Raw genomic sequence first — 19,174 nt, 5'->3', positions numbered from 1 at the left:
GGGGTGCGATCAGTTAGAAAATTTTAAGCAAAGTTATATAAGGTAATTAAAGGAATGGACTGGCCTTTCGTTCGTTAGTCAAGGTCGACCTGCGCCGTTGTCGTAGCTCCTCGTCGTGCTCCCGTGTGAGCGCGAGGGTCCCCGTACGAGGGTCCAAAGGGTTGTGAGTCTGCAAGGACTCCGCTACCACCGACTGGCTATCCCTAGAGCGTCCATCATAGCGCACTCCCAGGACGGACGATGGCTAGGTGCCACATCACCGATGCTGGAGCCGTCACTCTCAACATCATCATCCATGAGGTCGAGGAAATAGGTAGGGAGCATAGCTCACCATCCCCATGAATTCAGACGTGAGAGGGGGTGGCACCGGCATCCTTTGGAGCCCTCGGGCGTACGCATCCATGGGGAAGGTGAGGCCGTAGGGGAACCGGTCGCATGACAGTCGCTGGTAGAGACAATGGGGTCCCTCCGGATAATCGGCGGAAGATAGCAAATAGTGAGTAAATAATAGTATGTACATTACTCACAGCGGGGTTTGAGCAGAGAGTTTGCTCGGAATGAAGTGCAGGCGCCTCGTCGTTGAAGTTGTCATGCATCCCGGAGCCAAGGGAGGGCGCCCCTCCAACGGGCGCCGGAACAAGTGCCTCCTCACAGAGGTGTAGTACGCCGAGTCGGTCGACGACGTAGTCTAGGCTTCCGAAGAGGAAGGCCTGGGACGGCTCGAAGACGGGTGAAACTCACATCCCAACAGGTGGGAGTGCGGGAAACTCCAGTGAGCCAAAGCGAGTTGTATCGCATGAGCCTGCCACGGTGAAGGTGGCAGAAAAGTGGGCCATCCGATGACCAAAAAGTGTTGAACGTACAACGTCTTCCCCACGGACGACATCAACTGTCGGTGCAGAAAGTGACCAACACGTAAATATTTGTAGTTTTATCGTGCGTTGTGATCGGAAGTGGCCTAGCACTCAATGACATAGGGTTTATACTGGTTCAAACAATGTATCCTACGTCCAGTTCGAGTCAATCAGTGACTTTATTCCTGAGCTTAGGTGCTCAAAGTTTGCAGTGATGTTACAAACAAGAGGGAGAAAGATAGGGTGTACAAGAGGTCTGGTCGGACTCTGGTCTGAAAGGCCGAGAGTGACGGGAGCCCCATTACGTGCTCAGTGTTCGAGCGTGTGCTTGTGCTTTGAACCTAGTGGTTCTGTTATTGCGTACTAGTGAACTGATTGATCTATTTGTTGGGAGAGAGCGCATCCCCTTTTATAGATGAAGGGGATGGCCTTACAAGTGAGGGAGAGAGTATATATGCTACTAAGTCTTGTTGCTCACGTCAGCGGGTACAAGATGATGGCAGGCGCCCACAATACTATTTAATGTCAGATGCACATGGAGGTCGCGTTGTCTTCTTCTAGTATGGCAGACGTCGGTGCCTGCTATACTGTTGATGTCTAGAGGCACGTAGGAGGTTTTACCATGTTCGCATGGTATGGTAAATGCCGGCGCCCATAATACTGTTGATGCCCAGAGGCATGTGGGGGAGCCTTACCGTATTTGTCTAGCATGGGAGTTGATGGCGCTTACAACACTGTAGGGGAAATGTCGGCGCCTACAACACAGCTTGGGTTCTGTTATGCCAGGGAGGTCGTAGGGTACTGTCCTGTAGGTGTACAGGGTACGTTTCTCGGTATTGCGGTTGACTTGAGTGCCCTGCTTTACTTTCTCCGTCTGTTTCCTGGTCCTTACCAAGTGGGCGTCTCCGGTCGGTTGGTCCCAATCGGCTCTGATTACGCCAGTCGGAGAGGAGCTGTAAGCAGGGGTTCGCCGCATTCCCGGTCGGAGTCGTTTCGTAGGGCTCTAGATTCTTGGAGAGACGTTTCAGTTTCAGATTTTTTTTAGAAACGTTTCTCCAAGAAACAGAATCAGAATCATTTGTCAGAACCGTTTGATTGGCTGGCTGGATTCAGATTCTGAAAAGAGGAGAATGTAGTTGAGTAGACCATAGTACTCTTGACATGTGATGGGTTTTTCTTGAGTGATTACAGAGAAAATAAAGCCAATATATTCCTATAAAATATATTACAGATTTTCATACAAATATTTTTTGAGAAAATATTATTCAGGCATTATGTGAAAAGAACCTAAAAGTTTTATTTTACAATTTTTAGACTTGATTTCGGTTTCATAATGATTTTGCAGCTTTGCTGCTATTCACTCATTGTACATAAAAAAAATACGTATTGGTAGGAAAATATGACAGTTTTGCATTAGGAACCCTAAGCTATTTTCAAATTAACTAAACCTTTCTTGTATTTTCTTGCCTCTAACACTTTTGCATTTGAACCCTATCGTTCTCATTATTCTCCCCCTCGACTCCCTCCAGCTTTTCTCACGTACAGAAGGCATGGTCCGTCAAGTCGTCGCTGTCCTTTCGCCCAGCGTCACGATCGCGAATGCATGGATATAACAAAGGCTGTGGCACAGGCAGTAATTTTTCACACGAACTCGAAGGGCAGCCGGAGCGGATTGGTGCGAAACCAGGCTCTCGGTGTTTCGAGCGTGACCGAAGAAACACCCAAACGTTTCGGTTCCCATCTTCTCTATAATATAGGGATCCGACAAACTCGTTTGGAGCTGATTCTCCAGATTCACACGAGAAACGGAACCGTTTCAACATGCCAAATGCACAGGATAGTAGATTCAGTAAGAAATTTCATCTAGTTATTTCATTACTTGTTAATCTTTGATCTTTTATAAAAAGTTATAACGTCAACGACAAGCCCATAGCGTGGTTTGTTTCATGGTATTACTGTCCTTAGGTTTATTTAAAGAACCATAAATCTTTTTATCAGACAAATTAGTTTATGTTAAATCAATTAGCTCTTCAGGCTCTTGTAAACTGTTAAGAATACTGATAGCATCTAATCTATATCACTAAACCACCTGTTGCAAACTTCTCTAAAGCTACAGAATTAGGAGTGTTGAAGAAAACCGAAATTTAGGTACTATTGGTACTATTATTTGGAGCAGTTCATCTGTCTTGCAACTATGGCATGCCATATACTCCCTCTGTCTTGTAATATAATGCATTCTAAAAATTTTAAGACAGATTAAAAGAGAACACAAAAGACATATGTGTTCTCACTTTATTTTCTAATAAGACGCTATCATCAACACGATTTGTGGTGATTGGCTGATAAATGGAAATCATTTAATGCAAAATAGGTTTCTGCCTTCTAGAATGCGTTATATTTGAGGACAAATTTTGAATACTAGAATACGCTATATTCTAGGACCGAGGGAGTAGCACTTTATTTAGCTTACTGTGTTTTTTTGTTGTCAAGTGTTAGCTCGAATACACGATAACTCGCAGCATAGTGAGAGCATTTTGTTAGATAGATCGTAGGTAAATTCTTGGGTTATTATATTTCTTTAAGCTTGTGTTGATCTTCACAAAGATTCATTACTTGACTTTTCAAATGCTGCAGGGAAGCAGAAACTATTCACCAACTCTTCTTAAAGTGTGTTCTGGCTAAACAAATGAGTGCAAATATCTAGAAGATATCGATTGGCAGCTCTGCGGGGAGGCTTATGAATTTAGGGGAGCTTGAAGACCTGCTGAAGACATTTTGCTGCTAAGGTGTGCTCTTGCGATGTATTTGTCTTTGCATTGTATTTTTGGTTGCCGATTTGGTATTGCTGGGTGTAAGAATGGCTGCCTTGGTGGAAATATGTAGCCAGAACATGCGATCTCTTCTTGCGTGAATCATAAATATATGTCAGGCTTAATAACTTGACATATATGTTTTTTAGTTATTTGATTTTGTCTGGTTATGTGCTGCCGCAGCATGCATTATACTAGTAGAATTAAAGTGGTGGAGGCCTCCAGGTATTAAGTTACGAGTATTGGTGTCTTCTTTCTTGTGGGTGGCTTGTGGTTTACAGAGTGACACAATACATTTGTGAGAATAAAATATAAATAAAATACTTTGTGAGTGTTGGGACAGTCGAAATATCGTGTTGCATTAAACAATTGGAAGTTGGTGGGATGATTAATGATACGGTCTCTCTAGTCCATGGATGATGGATCGATCCCATCCCTAGATAATGATTAATGACTAATGAATTTAAATCTTCTCTAGAAGACATTAATTTTATATAAATCATATAATAAATGTGTTCCAAACAGAACTTTACTAGTGACCTATGGGACAGTTAAATTGGTTTACTGTACATTCTATTATTTTAATTAAAAATAGAATTGCACTTAGCTGATGTAGTACTAGGGCCTTGTTTAGATTGCAAGTTTTTTTACTCTCTCTTCATCACATCAAATCTTTGGACACATGCATGGAGTATTAAATGTAGATAAAAAAAATAACTAATTACACGATTTGATTGTAAATTACGAAATAAATTTTTTGAGCCTAGTTAGGCCATGATAGGACAATAATTGTTAAATACAAACAAAAGTGCTACAGTGCCAAATATTGATTCCTAACCTTAATCTAAATAAGGCCTAGTACCCGTGGAAGTTAAAATAGTATAAAAAATTCTATTAGCAAAAGAGCCTAAGTATTATTTAATTGGTGGAAAGAAAACTATTTTTGAAAATGACAGAGACGAGCGGCGGATCCAGAAACAGGTCGTGACCAGGCTAATAACTAATATAAGGCTCACACAATAGGTAGAACATTGAGGCTAGAAAAATACCAACTGAAGTGCTTTTTACGTGACAAAAAAACCATATATGTCATGAACCAGCATCCTCGATACTATATTTTTTAAATGTCATTTTTTCAAAAAACAAGATAACATTATTATGTATTGAAATGTAAGTATATAACTCTCATATAAAGTTCAATCCGTGGGCTTTTTTCTCAACCCGACTCTCTTTTTAGTTCTAGTGTTACTCTTTGATACACCTTTTCTACCAATTTACCACAGTATCTTTCCATTCTAGCGTCTCTACGCTAAGGGGGTGTTTGGTTGCCTCTCTTAAATTTTAGTCGATGTCCCATCGAATGTTTGGACACATACATAGAATATTAAATATAGACTAATTACGAAACTAATTACATAGTTTGCGACTAATTTGTGAGACGAATCTTTTGAGTCTAATTAGCCCATGATTTGATAATGTTTTGCTACAGTAAACATATGCTAATAACAGATTAATTAGGCTTAAAAAAAATTCATCTCGTGGAGTACTGACGGATTATGTAATTTATTTTTTTTATTAACCTCCGAACACCCCATGCAACGTACTCCCAACATATTCCCTAAATTTTAGTAGCGGGATCCAAACATCCTTTAAGATATGGATTTTCAAATGTTACAATTGCAATGGAAATCCACGAATCCAATGCTCAAAGTCAAATCCATGCTAGGGATTACTGGAGTAGGGGTCTCACCCGCTACTGCCTGTGGCCCCGTTTGCTGGTCTAAATCTTGGCTGAAATTGGCTGAAAAATACTGTTCTGGCTGAATTGTCGTGAGAGAAAAATACTATTCTGATTAAAAAAACAAGATGAATATAGGGTAAACCGAACGGGACCAGAGTGGCTGAGTCTGGGTGGGGGCGCCGGGGTCTGGGGGCGGCCGAGGAGCCGAGCAGACGCTTCGAATTCCAGGATCCAAAATTTCAGCACCGCCTCCGGCGCTTGTTGGCGGGAGAATAGCGCGGGCGCGCAGTGGGGATCCTGCTCCTCCCAATCCCAATATTCTATAAAGTATAGAAGCAAAGCAGCACACGCCTACCTCTGGCGTCACCCAACTCCACCATGGCACCAACCGTCCCCTGCTTCCGTTCCCCACGCGGCCAGTGCGCCGCCATCACCATCTCCTCCTCGTCCTCCTCTGGATCCGATCAATCTGTTACCAACACTCTCGTCATCCTGTCCTCGGCGACCTTCTCCACCAGCTCCGTCGTCATCGTTCGAGACTCATCCGCCAGCCGTGGCGGCGACGAGGCCAGGGGCGGGCAGAGGAGCGCGCCGCGGCACCGGCGTTCGCCCTCCGCCGTGCCCATACATTCGCCAACCGCCGTCACCGCAGCTTCATTCGCCAACGGAGGCAGACACGTGGCCACGACCACGAGCCGGCGGACGACGGCGGCGCCGCCGCACCAGTGCCCGTCGCCGTGCTCTGTTTTGTCCGTCCGCGCACCAGGCGTCGTCGTCCCAGCCCTTCCCTCCAGCGGTGGCGGCGACGGCGACGATGACGAGGCCACCAGCCGGCCGAAGAGGAAGTACCGAAAGTGGGACACCGACGACGAGCGCAAGGTCCTCTCCACCCTGGCCGAGCTCCGCAGGGACAACTTGGGCGTGCCCCCCCAGGCCTCGGTGCTTCTCAAGAAGATCTGCGACGACGGCGGGCTCCATCGCCGTGGCGTGGATGCCACAGAGCTTTCCGATAAGGTGTCCAAGCTGAAGAAAAAGTTCCTGAAGGCCGCTGCCAAGGTCGCTGCCGGCGGCAGGCGCCTTCGCAAATACCGCAACCAGGTGCTCTTCGAGACATCCATGGAGGCGTGGCCGGATCTGCTGCCTCGCGACGTCGCGGCTGCCGTTCAGGTTCAGGTGGCCAGAGCTGCCGGACGCCGCGGAAACGACGCCAGGGCGCGCCTCTGATCATCGTCTGATGGCCATCACATGTTCACGACAGGAGGTTGAGCTCTTTTTGTTCCGCTGCCTCCACTTCAAATCAAATCTATGAGGTGTGGTGTGACCCAACTACTATACATATAACATATGCACGACCAATCTAGCTAGAAATTGGCTAAAAGTACCAGGCCAGTTGTTATATATTACTGATATATATGTACAAATATATGCTAGTATTCTAGTGTGTTTAGTGCTCATGCTGCTATATTGTATCTAGTCTTCCTGATGTGTAATTAAGTAGCAACCGTGTCTATATGATCTACTGGTCTAGTAGTGTCTTTTGGGTATGAACAATCATGTCTACTATCCTGTAGTGTTTGCTTTTGTGTTGTATATAAGTATCTAGTCTCTGATGCATCAATTATCAAGTATGTAGTTATATGAACCACTAGCATCTTGGTTATCAGGAATGATATTCCGTCTCTGGTTTATCTTCTGTTACTCAATGCACTTGTTGTGTTACTGTTGATATCCTGTGTCACAAGTTCGAATGACCTATCCTAAGGGGAACCCAATCTTGCAATATGCCTTGGTGCAATGCTGTCGCAGTGCCTCCAGAAACACCACCACTATTTTTCTCATATACTGCTATCTGTGTATGCCCGTGGCCCACTGGCCTTGGCTTTCGATTGGTGAATTCTATGGTTGGTTTGCTAAAACAGACAGACAGAAATCAAACACTGAATGCTATGTTTGGATTAGTGAGTATTGATATGCTAAATCAGACAGGCAGATTGGATTGGTGGATGCTATGGTTGGATTAGGGATATCGATCTGCTAAACAGAGATGTGTTCTTGTGTTTTGTTTTTAACTGATTTTCTGTATCTACAGAAACAGATATTTGTAGTATGATACTTGTCTCAAGATTGGGCTAGATTTGGTGTTAGTTGTTGAGCCTCCTTTGGTTTTTGGCATGCTCTTATCATGCTCCATTCTTGTCATGATTAATTGATTATTATAGGATGTGGTTGACTTTTGAGGAACACACTATGGTATGGTTTGACTGCATATGCTAGTTCAGGTCTTCCTTGGTTGCTCTTCCCTCCATCTCTGTAGATTGTCCAGTACCATTTATTTTCCTTTCCGCCTTTCAGATATTCGTATTGTTCAAAGCTTCGAGCTATGCCATGCTTATGCCTGTTGGTCTGTTGCTGCACGTTTCCATCGTCAGGAATTATCCTTCCCCAATAGCATTTTCTAAACAGTAAGCTAATTCTGTAGTTCGGTTGATATTGCGTCATTTATGAATTGTCAATTATTGGCAACCCTCAAGGGTCAGTGTTTGTTATGTCTTCAGCGAGCTGGTATAGTTCCATTCAGTTCATTTCTTTGGCATGCTGAGTTTTTTTTTTCTGAAAATTGAATGCCCTGTTGCTCATTATCTTAACGTATCTCAAATAGATGATCTTTGCTGATCCAAAAGCATAGATAAAGGCATCTGAATGTTGCAGTCATGAGATTAGGTGTTATATATCTAGCTTAACTATTTCTTTTTCTGAAAACTTAATGGGAAATTGTGCAAGTTCTATGCGCTCTGTGCATCTTTGCTTGTTTGAAAATGGCTGCTTGTGTTCAGCAACTAAAAATGCCAAAGTGTGTATGAATGTGTTCTTGGAACAGTACCAACTGAACCCTACATTTGTTGTTGGTCCAGAACTTGCTGAAGTGTTCTTCATGTTGTTGTTGTGAACATGTTTCTGTGACCTGCGAGTGCGTTTTTCTGTGAACTTAATTTTAACTTGTGTATACTACTGAGCTGGTATGAACTCAGACATGCTTGATCCATTTTCTATCAATTAGGAACACAATGGTGCAGCAGTTTAATTTCAGTTTCTTTGTCGCAGTTATACTCTGACCTTTTGTGTTGGGGTCAATGGGTTCCAATTTCTACAAGTAGCTAATTACTCTTCGTCAGTCATTTGTGACATGCCTAATGAAAATTTTGTGATCTGCTATTTTATTTTGATCAAATTGTACGACACTGCGACTTACAGAGATGATGCAATAATTGTAGTTCCTAGTGGAACACAGTTTGTGGATAGAGACGTGACGAAGCAATATTTTTTGACATTTGATCCGTAGTTTTACCAAACAAATCGCTCTGACCTGATTTTACAGAAATTAAAGCGTAGGTTTCTTCTTATAATTGATGTTGTCATGTCCTTTTTAGTGTATTGTATTTCACATCGTTCTTGGTCAAAGTTAGTAGCCTGAAACCAGAACTTGTATCCAATAGCAGGCTGTAGGCTCAACTCTTAGACATACTCCTATATAATCCATTTGAAACAGTCCAACATAGCAGTTGTGCTTTCCGTTTCTCCTATCACTGTAACTAATAGAAACAGAGAAGTTATTTAGCCCCGCTCCCAGAAATTGCGCAACTAGATGCAAGAAGAGCAATTTTTCCCTAGTACCTTCGATAGATTCCAAGCCAACATGTTTTTGTCCATCTTTTCTGCTAGCATGGCTACTTCTTCCGCATCCATTGACTGCATGCGTATGGCAAATGGATTAAGGGTCAGCTACATTCAGTTTCAGTTATATTTTGAGCTTCCTTCAATCCGGTTGCTGACATCTCTGACCTGATCTGCTACATCCAGACTTAGAGAGAAAAGTCCATTGTTCAACGTTCAGCGCCACTTATTTGTCTTTGAAAAAAAATAAATATACACTAATCTGACAATGTCTCTGACATGCTCTTTGCTATACCACTGAACCATGTGATCTTAATTTTCTACTACATGGTTGTTGAAGTGCTCTTTTTCTATTAAGATCTGTTGTTGATGAAAACCAAACAAATAAAGCATTCAGTTACATAATTGCAATTAGCAATAGTGTAAATTACATGTATCGAGCACCGCAATTGTAGTTCTCAGCATATGCAATATGCTGGTGTTGAACCATTTGCCTCCTCATTTTGTCATTTTCCTGCTCTGAGCATATGCAATATGCTGGTGTTGACCATTTGCCTCCTCATTTTGTCATTTTCCTGCTAGCTGATCTATATACTCTACAAGTATACAACATTTGCCTATTTAACTTTTAATTTGTGTTCTTTCATGTGTAAATGTTTCAAGCTGTGTATTTTGTTCATTTACCTTTTTCATAAGAATCCACTTGATTTTCACAAGGTTTTGGGTGAATCCACTCGCTGATCAATGATCTAGATGCTGGTGTTGCAAGATTTGGTGGGTTATTTTCTGTACATGTTTATTTTTCAATGCAATAGTGAAGAGGGTTTGTCCATTTTACCAGTTACATGCTATTTGGCAAGCTTTCTATGCAAGGATGAAGCCTCTCCTGTATATTTATGAATAATTTTTCTTTTGGGTCAGGAAAATACAGTTTTTGAATCTTCTTTGAGTTTGTTGTTGAAGGATATACTCTGTAGTTTTTTTACAACAACTGTGTCTAGATCATCTTGCACAGACTTCACTTATCTGTCATTTATAAGACTGATCTTTGTTGTCTGAGATTCAGTGCTTAAGCTGTGTTCTTTTGTGATGAAATCCATGTTTCAGATTCCTGATATTAGGAAACAGTACATCTGAAATGTATCCAATTTGCCTTATGATTAATTCTTCGTTAGTTTAATGTCTATAGAGCTGAAATGAACCTAACTTGTGTCAAGTTCTAGATATGAAGAAATCATAACTGTCCAAACCTTCAAACTAGTGCTTTACCATGCTCACAATTATTGCTTAACAGGATCTTGTGTTTCTTAATCCTTGTAGCTAATGAAACACTACAATGCTCGTGCAATGAAAAACAAGGCGCGATTCCGCGCTCGCCTAGGCGCGCTTCAGCGCTGGGCGGAGGGGTAACGCCTCGCCTAGGGGGATAAGCGGAGAATAGGCGCCGTGCCACCAGATCCAGAGCCGCGCCGCCCGAGGGAGGGAGCTGCGCCGCCGGATCCATTGCCGAGCCGGTTCCTCCAGGCCTCCCTCCCAATCCCATCAGATGCGCATCCGTTTGAAGGAGAGGGGAAGGGAGTAGAAAGGAAAGGCAGGCCTTGGGTTGTGATGGCGTGGGGGCGCGAGGCGAAGCTGCGGCAACACACGAAGGTTGAGCCTGCGGCCTGCCTGCAGCCAGCCTCCAAGAGAGAGAGAGAGAGAGAGAGAGAGAGGTCACGGGAGAGAAGGGAGAAGAAGGTCACGGGAAAGAAGACGGACTGCTCGGGCTGCAGATGAGATGTGGATAAGGCCGAGCGATTTTGCGACTTGCCCCTCCACTTTGTAAAAAAATTCACAAATTTTCTTGCTATGATTTCCTTTACTGATTTCTTACATTCTAGTCCCTAGAACTTCTATTTTTTCACAAATACCACTTCTATTGCTGTAGGAACTTCTATTTATTCAGCATTTCAGCAACTACATTTATATATTTATTCAGCTATACATGCCTGAATGCAAATTTATCAAAACGCCTAGAAAAACGCCTTGAAACGCCTAGGCCTGCCTAGGCGCTAGGCGATGGGTCACCGCCTAGAAACCGCCTAGCGCCTACAAAAACATTGTGCTCACAACTGCTTCTGTTCTAGGGTTCAACCTCTTCACCTTCTGGGCGTCAAAAGGGGCTACAACTTCACCTTCACATTCCCTTCCTGTTGACCTGCCTCATCGTGCTGCTGGTGTACATCATCATCCAGGTTTGCCTGCCTGACAACAACACTGGCCTTCCAAGTTCTGAATATCTGTCGTCTCCTGTGTCACATGTTTGGCTCACGGTTGAATAGAGCTGTTAAACTCTCATGTTCATAAAAAACAAACAAATAACACTAATTTCATTAGTTACAATCAGGAATAGTGTAAATTGCAAGTATTTAGCACTGCAACTGTAGGTGTCATAATATGCAATATGTGGAATTTATTGGTCTATTCTATAAGAAAAGGCTCCTAGGCCGGATGGATATATTGGTCTATTCTATAAGAAATGCTGTTACATAATCAAGAGTGATCTAATCAAGGCATTAATGGGCTTCTACAACCATAAGACATCAAAGACGCACTCATTCAATGAAGCAAATATAGTCCTGCTTCCTAAAAAACAAGAGCCAGCGACCGTATCAGACTATAGGCCCAATTAGTCTCATCAACAGCCTCACCAAAGTGATCACAAAAATCTTGGCGACTCGTTTGGCACCACACATGAATGAGCTAGTCTCACATGCGCAGAATGCGTTCATCAAACGGAGATGCATACACGACAATTTCCTATATGCACAGGGTAATTCGGCTGCTTCCTAAGAAAAAACAACCAGCCCTATTCATCAAGTTGGATATCTCCAAGGCTTTTGATTCGGTGGGTTGGCAGTACCTGTTGGAAGTGTTTACTGCACTGGGATTTAGTGCCAAATGGCACGATTGGATATCAGATCTTCTAAGATCATCATCCTCGAAGATACTGGTCAATGGTGCACCAAGTCGCAACATAGCACACGCGAGGGGCCTCAGGCAAGGAGACCCATTGTTGCCATTACTATTTATCCTCGCCATTGATCCACTCCAAAGAATTATAGACCAAGCAGCACAAAATGGTCAGTGCCAGCCCACCCTTCCTAAGGCCACGAACCTGAGATGTTCCTTTTATGCGGATGATGCTGCACTTTTTGCAAATCCTTCACCTGTCGAGTTGTCAAACTTACAACAAATCCTACAATTTTTTGGAGAGTGCTCTGGCCTGCATGTTAATATGAGCAAGGCAGAAATTTACCCAATAAGACTAGAGCCTAACATGATTCAAAACATCATTCAAAATTTAAATGGGGAAATAAGTAGTTTTCCAGGTAAATACTTGGGGTTGCCACTGCATACAAGGAAGCTGTAGAAATTTGAAGTCCAACCTTTGATTGACAAAATTGGCTCTAGATTGCCAGGATGGAAAGGGAAATTCCTATCTTCTTCCGTGAGGGAGACTTTGGTGAAAACGGTGCTGTCATCTCTTCTAATTTATCATCTGACAGTTTTTTTCTTTTTCTCGATCATGCAAAAACTCCACCTATGTTGTCTCAACATAGCAGGTCCCAAGCCCTGGTAAAGGAGGAGGGTTGTGTTAGGCGTGACGAGCCAACGTTAAATCTAGCCATTATAATGGAGATGAAATCCGAAAGAAAATCGTTGGGCGTAACCCTCTTAGCGACGCGCCATATCAGAACCCGGGTATGGTGTTAAATGAGCAAGGGCCGGGTCGTCACCCCCGTGACGCGCCGTGTCGCGATCTGGGCACGGTGTCAAGTGATCAAGGATTGGGTCGTCTCATCCTTAGTGGCGCGCTACATCGGCGCCCGGGTGTAGTGAAAAATGAGCAAGGGTCTTCACATCTGATTCGACGGGTGCGAAGGGTAAGGAAGCTAGTCAAACCAACTAGGATCCGTTTAGGCAGTTGGAATGTAGGATCGCTTACATGTAAGTTAAGAGAATTAGTTGATACCGCGACTAGGAGGCGTGTAAATATATTATGCGTTCAAAAGACTAAATGGAAGGGTCAGAAGGCGAAGGAGGTGGATAATACAGGTTTCAAGCTTTGGTACACAGGGATAGTTGCGAATAGAAATAGAGTAGGAGTTTTGATTGATAAGAGCCTCAAGAATAGTGTGGTGGGAGTGAGAAGGCAAGAGATAGAATTATCTTACTCAAGCTTGTCATAGGTGATATGGTCTTGAACGTAATTAGTGCGTATGCTGTAACAGAACCGACTAATTATACGAAATTAAGTAAGAAAATCACCCGCCAAAGCAGACGATTTAGCAAATTTAAGCCCGTATAACCCGGTAGTCCGTAAAATCACGAAGGATTTCAAACCAACTCACATACCAGCCAAGATCGTAATAAGTTTAGCGGTCACCATCACATATTACATAAAAGTTCGCATCACAGGTACATCAGAGTTTAAACATAGTTATTACGACACGAGTTCAAATAGAAGTAGCGGAAGCCATTTATTCAAAACCACACACACTCACACGGAGTTCAAATACAGTGCCGGCTAATGATCATCTCCAACAAAAGCATTAGACGAGACATAAGGGATGACCATGCCCATGGTCCTAAGCATCACCCATTGCAGGATAAAGGCAGTTGATACAGTAGTCGTAATACATCTGCCCATCTGCAACAAGTGGGAATAAAACCCTGAGTACGAAAAGGTACTCAGCTAGACTTACCCGACATAAACCGAAAATAAAGTGACACCAAGGATTATGAAGGGCTTTATAGTAGGGTAGCTGACTCATTTGCAAAAAGGCATTTTTTAGTATTTCAAGAACCTTTCCAAAAGCATTATTGTCAAGTTAATTATTATTAACCTGTCGACTACATTTACACATATACTAGAGCAAGCATGTAATTAAGCAAATAATGAATAACCAATTATCATTAACAACTTTTATAATGTCATATTCATTATAACTGTTCAAGTGTTCCATCAACATTACTACGATGAAGTCACTCAAGTCAAGTGCTCACTATCCAGGAGCGATGGCGATTCGAAAATCGGCGATTCCCTAACCAGCTGATGATTTATTCGTTACACAAACCTCCACTCACCACCGCTAGAAGTGAGGTATCGGTCCACCGAGTCAACTATCCAGGAAAAATCTCAAGTTGTGCCAGGAACCACAATGTACCACGGGGGCTGACCGACTGCCTTTCGGTCTTATCATCGCTCCCTACGGTGTTCCTACTACACCTACTCCGGTATAGTGTGCTAACGGTAAATTTACTGCGACCCGAATAGATCAAGCACTCACAAGCAAAATCTCAGCTCGCGGTCGAAAGGTTACTTTGATTCGGCCAACAGCTAAATGTAAGGCTGCGTTCAACATGACTCGTAGCCCAACCATGGGTCGGATCCTTAATCGACCAAGACTGAAAGCACTACGTCCAACTCTGTAAGTCTCCCGTCGCGGTCTCAACTTCAATTAACACTTAGTTATACAATGACTACATAGTTAATCCAATCAGATCACAGGTAACCACCTATAGCTCGCAGGTGGACAGGAGATCACCCGACTTCTACCGGTCTAAGCCAGCTAAGCATTGACTCGACTGCGGATACCAGGGTAACAAGGATGTAGTAAAACAAAGGTAGACAAGGTATAAATGCAGCAACGGTTGCAAACACTCCTAAACGTAATGCATCAATTAAAGTAAAGCATTTAATTAATAATTGCAAACTGAGGAGAAAAATGCTCCAGGGCTTGCCTCTCTCGAAGGAGCTCGGGCGGTGATCGGGGCACTCCGGAAGTTCCTCAATGTCCTCCTCGTCTGCTTCGGTCACTTCCTGCGGCTGCACCTCGAGCTGCTCCTCTAGCTCCTCGGGTATAACGACCGTGATCTCGGTTTGCGATCCTATATGATGCAGATGCGTAAGTGATTATGCAAAAGGTACATCGGATGAAATAGACAAAATGAATATGCTTGCATGCAAGGTAGTCAACATCATCCAAGAACATGTACTACAAACACATGCCATCTACTGCATTCTCTTCTACTACTAAGATGCCACATCTCATTAAATGCTTCAAAGATACACCAAAGTTTTACTAATTTCTTAATCATGCATAAAGCAACATTTGATTAAACCTTAATTAATAATAGGTTTGAATAGCAACATCTATTTTTATAGCATAGAAAATCTTAGAAAATTACCATAGCACAGTACTACCCTAAGTAGTCCACCATTAGATTTTATGGCATTTGGATAAGTAGAATAGCCTACACAAAAATGACAAGCTATGGCATAATTATGATCATGAAAATACTTTGTACTGTGAAAAGTGTCAAACAACAGATGTAATATTTTCCTATGTTCTACACAGTAAATAATCACTGCACAAAATTATCACATGCATGTTTTATACAAATTTTGCTCTCCAGCAAAAATAACAAAAATCAGCCATTAAAGGCACTTGAACTACACCTAATACTTTTTCTATAGGACATGCATGGAATATATTTTTCACATAAAGTACATTACACAAGGAGAGTAACAAACTTGGAATCATATTTTCTGATCTTTCTATGATTTATTATGCATTTCTCAAGAAAACAGCAATTTCAATGATTAAATAAAACTCCACAGAAAAGTATCTCAAAAATGACATGCAATATTTTTATCATGTAGATCTGGTGACAAGAAGCACAATAAAATTTGTTTCACCATTTTTGGAGCAATATAACTGGAGATACACATTTTACAAGCTTTTTAAATCAATTTTTGAATTCATTTTCTTTAACACTGAAATTCCACCAACCCAAAACCGCTAGGTGCACCCAGACGGGCTGCTAGGCGGGACCCTTGGTCAAACCGGGCCACAGTCAGCCGGAGCCGAGCAGGGCCGTCGCTGACCGGCCGGCGTTCGCCGCCGGTGAGCTCGCTGGCGGTGAGGTCACCACCAGGGGCTCTCCGCAACGAGGCGAACCCGATGCGCCAAGAACGGGCACTGGAGGAGCTCGGAAGGAAGCTCGGCGGCGCGCATGGCGGAGAGGCAGGCTCATCGGCGGTACGCTGACTCCGGCCATGGCAAGGCACGAGGAGGAGCGCACGAGGTTCGCGAGGGCAAGGCGTTGCTTACGCGCGCGAAAGGAAGGAGAAAGGTGGAGCGGAGAGGGGGTGCCCACGGGAGCGGAGCTCTCCGGTGAGCTCGGCCGTGCTCCGGACGAGCATACTAGCGCGGCTCGAGCTACCACATCGAAACGGAGATGAGAACACGGCTGCGCGATGTGGAGCGGAGCTGCGGCGAGATGGAGGGGTCACGCGCGACGATGCGGACAGAGTCGGGCGATGCGAGTTCCAGCGAGGCGCGTGAGCGCGGTGGCGAAGGCGGCGCGGTATGCTGGTGTGACTGCTGTCCTGGTGCTGAGCAAGCGAGAGAGAAATGAGAGATGGAGGAGGGGAGGCAGACGCTGCTCGGCAGATGTAGGCGCGCGCTGGAGGGCGAGGCAGGCCGGCTACGACGCGCGGCGAGCTTCGCCGGCGCATGGCGGCCACGCGGCGTGCGTGCTCTGTCGCCGGTCGGGCGCGGCACGGGCGAGCCAGCGAGCGAGCGGGCCAGCGCGGAGGTAGGCCGGGCCGGCGTCGCGAACTGGGCCGAAAGCGAGGCGGCGGCCCATAAAGTGAAAATGCGATTTTTTTCAAATAATTTCTATTCCTATTTCATTCAATGCAAATTTTGAGCAATTTCAAAGCAGTTTCAAACTTTGGCCCAAAAATAAAAGTTGCTCAAAAATTTATTCTCTACAACTTTGCTTTTATGACCAAAGTCAAATTCCATATAGATTTTGAACTCTAGATTTAAAGTAAATTAAATCCCAAAACCCTAATTTTTAAGAATTATTTTAAAAGCATAATTTGGCAAAACTTTGAATATAAACTTTGCTCCAAATTGCATCCTAAATATTTCCTAGTTAATTTAGTGATCAAAACAAGTAATCATGGCATCCAAACATGAGCATGGCATTTCACAGTGTTTTAAACATACTGAATTTCAATCAATTTAAGCACCACATGAAATGATACTTCATTTCTTTCGAAATGAAATGCATGAATGATGCTTATGCATAAGGTGATGATGATTATGCTCATGGGATGGAATGTTAGTGCATGCTTAACACCAAGGTGTTACATATGCCTCCCAAGTAGGCCTCGACGAGAGTGCTAAGAGATAGTTCTGGGAAGATTTAGATGGCCTGATTAGAGCTATACCTAGTAGTGAGAAGCTTTTTATAGGAGGAGATCTTAATGGGCATGTAGGTACTACAAGCGCAGGTTTTGAGGCAGTTCATGGAGGTTTTGGGTATGATAGTAGGAATCAAGAAGGGAAGGAAGTTCTAGACTTCGTGGTAGCTTTTGATTTGATGATAGCCAACACTTTCTTTAGAAAGAGAATCTTATCTAGTGACCTTCAGTAGCGAACAACACTCTAGCCAGATTGACTTTGTCCTCATAAGAAGAAAGGACAAACGAGCATGCTTGGGTTGCAAGGTGATACTAGGGGAGTGTGTTGTTTCTTAACATAAGCTTTTGGTGGTAGACTTTCGTTTTCAGGTGCGTGCCCGTAGGATAACAAGCTAAGATTGAAAGAACAAAGTGGTGGAAACTGAAAGGGGAGACGTCAGAGGTATTCAAAAAAAGGGTTATCAAAGAGGGCTCTTGGAAGGAAGAAGAGGACATAAACAACATGTGGGAGAAGATGGCAACCAACATTCAGAAGGTGGCCTCAGAGGTGTGTGGAGTAACCAAAGGAAGTCGAGGCGAGGCTAAAGATACTTGGTGGTGGAACGAGGAAGTCCAAAGGGCTATTAAGGAGAAGAAAGAGTGCTATAGACGCTTGTACCATGATAGGAGTGTGGACAACATAGAGAAGTACAAGGTGGCAAAGAAGACTGTAAAGCGAGCTGTAAGTGTGGCAAATGGTAGAGCGTACGAGGATCTTTACCAACGTTTGAGTACGAAGGAAGGAGAGAAGGACATTTATAGGATGGCTAGGGTTCGTGAGAGAAAGACAAGGGACTTCAACCAAGTTAAGTGTATTAAGGATGAAAGGGAGCATCTCTTGGTGAAGGAGGATGAGATCCGACATCGATGGCAAGATTATTTTGACAAATTATTCACTGGTGAGAATACGAACACAACCTTTCAGTTGGATGACTCTTTTGATGACACCAATAGGCGCTTTGTGCGGAGAATCCAAGAATCTGAGGTCAGAGAGACGTTGAAAAGGATAAAAGGAGGTAAGACGATGGGACCAGATGGTATCTCAATCGAGGTGTGGAGATGTCTCGGGACATAGCTATAGTATGGCTAACCAAGCTGTTCAACCATATTTTTTGATCGAACAAGATGCCTGATGAGTGGAGAAGTATATTGGTACCGATCTACAAGAATAAAGGGGATATTCAAAGTGTACTAATTACCAAAAAATTAAGTTGATGAGTCATACTATGAAGCTATGAGAGAGAGTTATCGAACAATGCTTCAGAGCAATAACGTGGGTCTCTATGAATCAATTTGGTTTCATGCCCGGAAAGTCAACCATGGAAGCCATTTTCTTAATAAGACAAGTTATGAAGCGGTATAGGGAGAAGAAGAAGGACCTACATATGGTTTTTATTGACTTGGAGAAGGCTTTTGATAAAATACCAAGGAATGTTATGTGGTGGGCTTTGGACAAACATAAAGTCCCAACGAAGTACGTCGGGCTCATTAAGGACATGTACAACAATGTTGTGACTAAAGTTCGAACAAGTGATGGAGACACAGATGACTTCCCGATTAGGCCGATTAGGATATGACTACATCAAGGGTCAGCTTTGAGCCCTTATTTGTTTGCCTTAGTGATGGATGAGGTCACAAGGGGACATCCATTGATGTATGCTTTTCGCGGACAATGTAGTGCTAGTTGATGAAAGCCGAACGGGAGTGAATCAGAAACTGGAGTTATGGTGGGAGACTTTGGAGTCCAAAGGTTTTAGACTCAGTAGAACTAAAACTGAGTATATAAGATGTGACT

At 43.4% G+C, this 19,174-nt stretch overlaps 1 protein-coding gene across 3 annotated transcripts in view; it reads left to right on the top strand.

Annotated features, from left to right (window-relative positions):
- Positions 1 to 5,685: 5,685 nt before the first annotated feature.
- LOC136539219 (uncharacterized) overlaps positions 5,686 to 19,174 on the top strand; it is a 24,563-nt gene continuing 11,074 nt past the window's right edge. Inside the window, exons 1-2 of one of the 3 annotated variants that reach the window (XM_066531159.1) lie at positions 5,686 to 6,666; positions 11,204 to 11,353. In XM_066531159.1, the coding sequence (XP_066387256.1) occupies positions 5,784 to 6,629 (846 nt within the window). In that variant the 5' untranslated portion in view covers positions 5,686 to 5,783 and the 3' untranslated portion in view covers positions 6,630 to 6,666; positions 11,204 to 11,353. Of the gene's footprint in view, positions 6,667 to 10,397; positions 10,942 to 11,203; positions 11,354 to 19,174 lie in introns of those variants that run through there. The other 2 variants (XM_066531157.1, XR_010779609.1) reach the window with 2 other exon arrangements.

The sequence above is a fragment of the Miscanthus floridulus genome, chromosome 2, assembly GCF_019320115.1.
Source record: "Miscanthus floridulus cultivar M001 chromosome 2, ASM1932011v1, whole genome shotgun sequence".
NCBI lineage: Eukaryota > Viridiplantae > Streptophyta > Magnoliopsida > Poales > Poaceae > Miscanthus > Miscanthus floridulus.
Note: the sequence above shows the minus strand (reverse complement) of the source record. Positions and strands in the feature narration are given on the sequence as shown.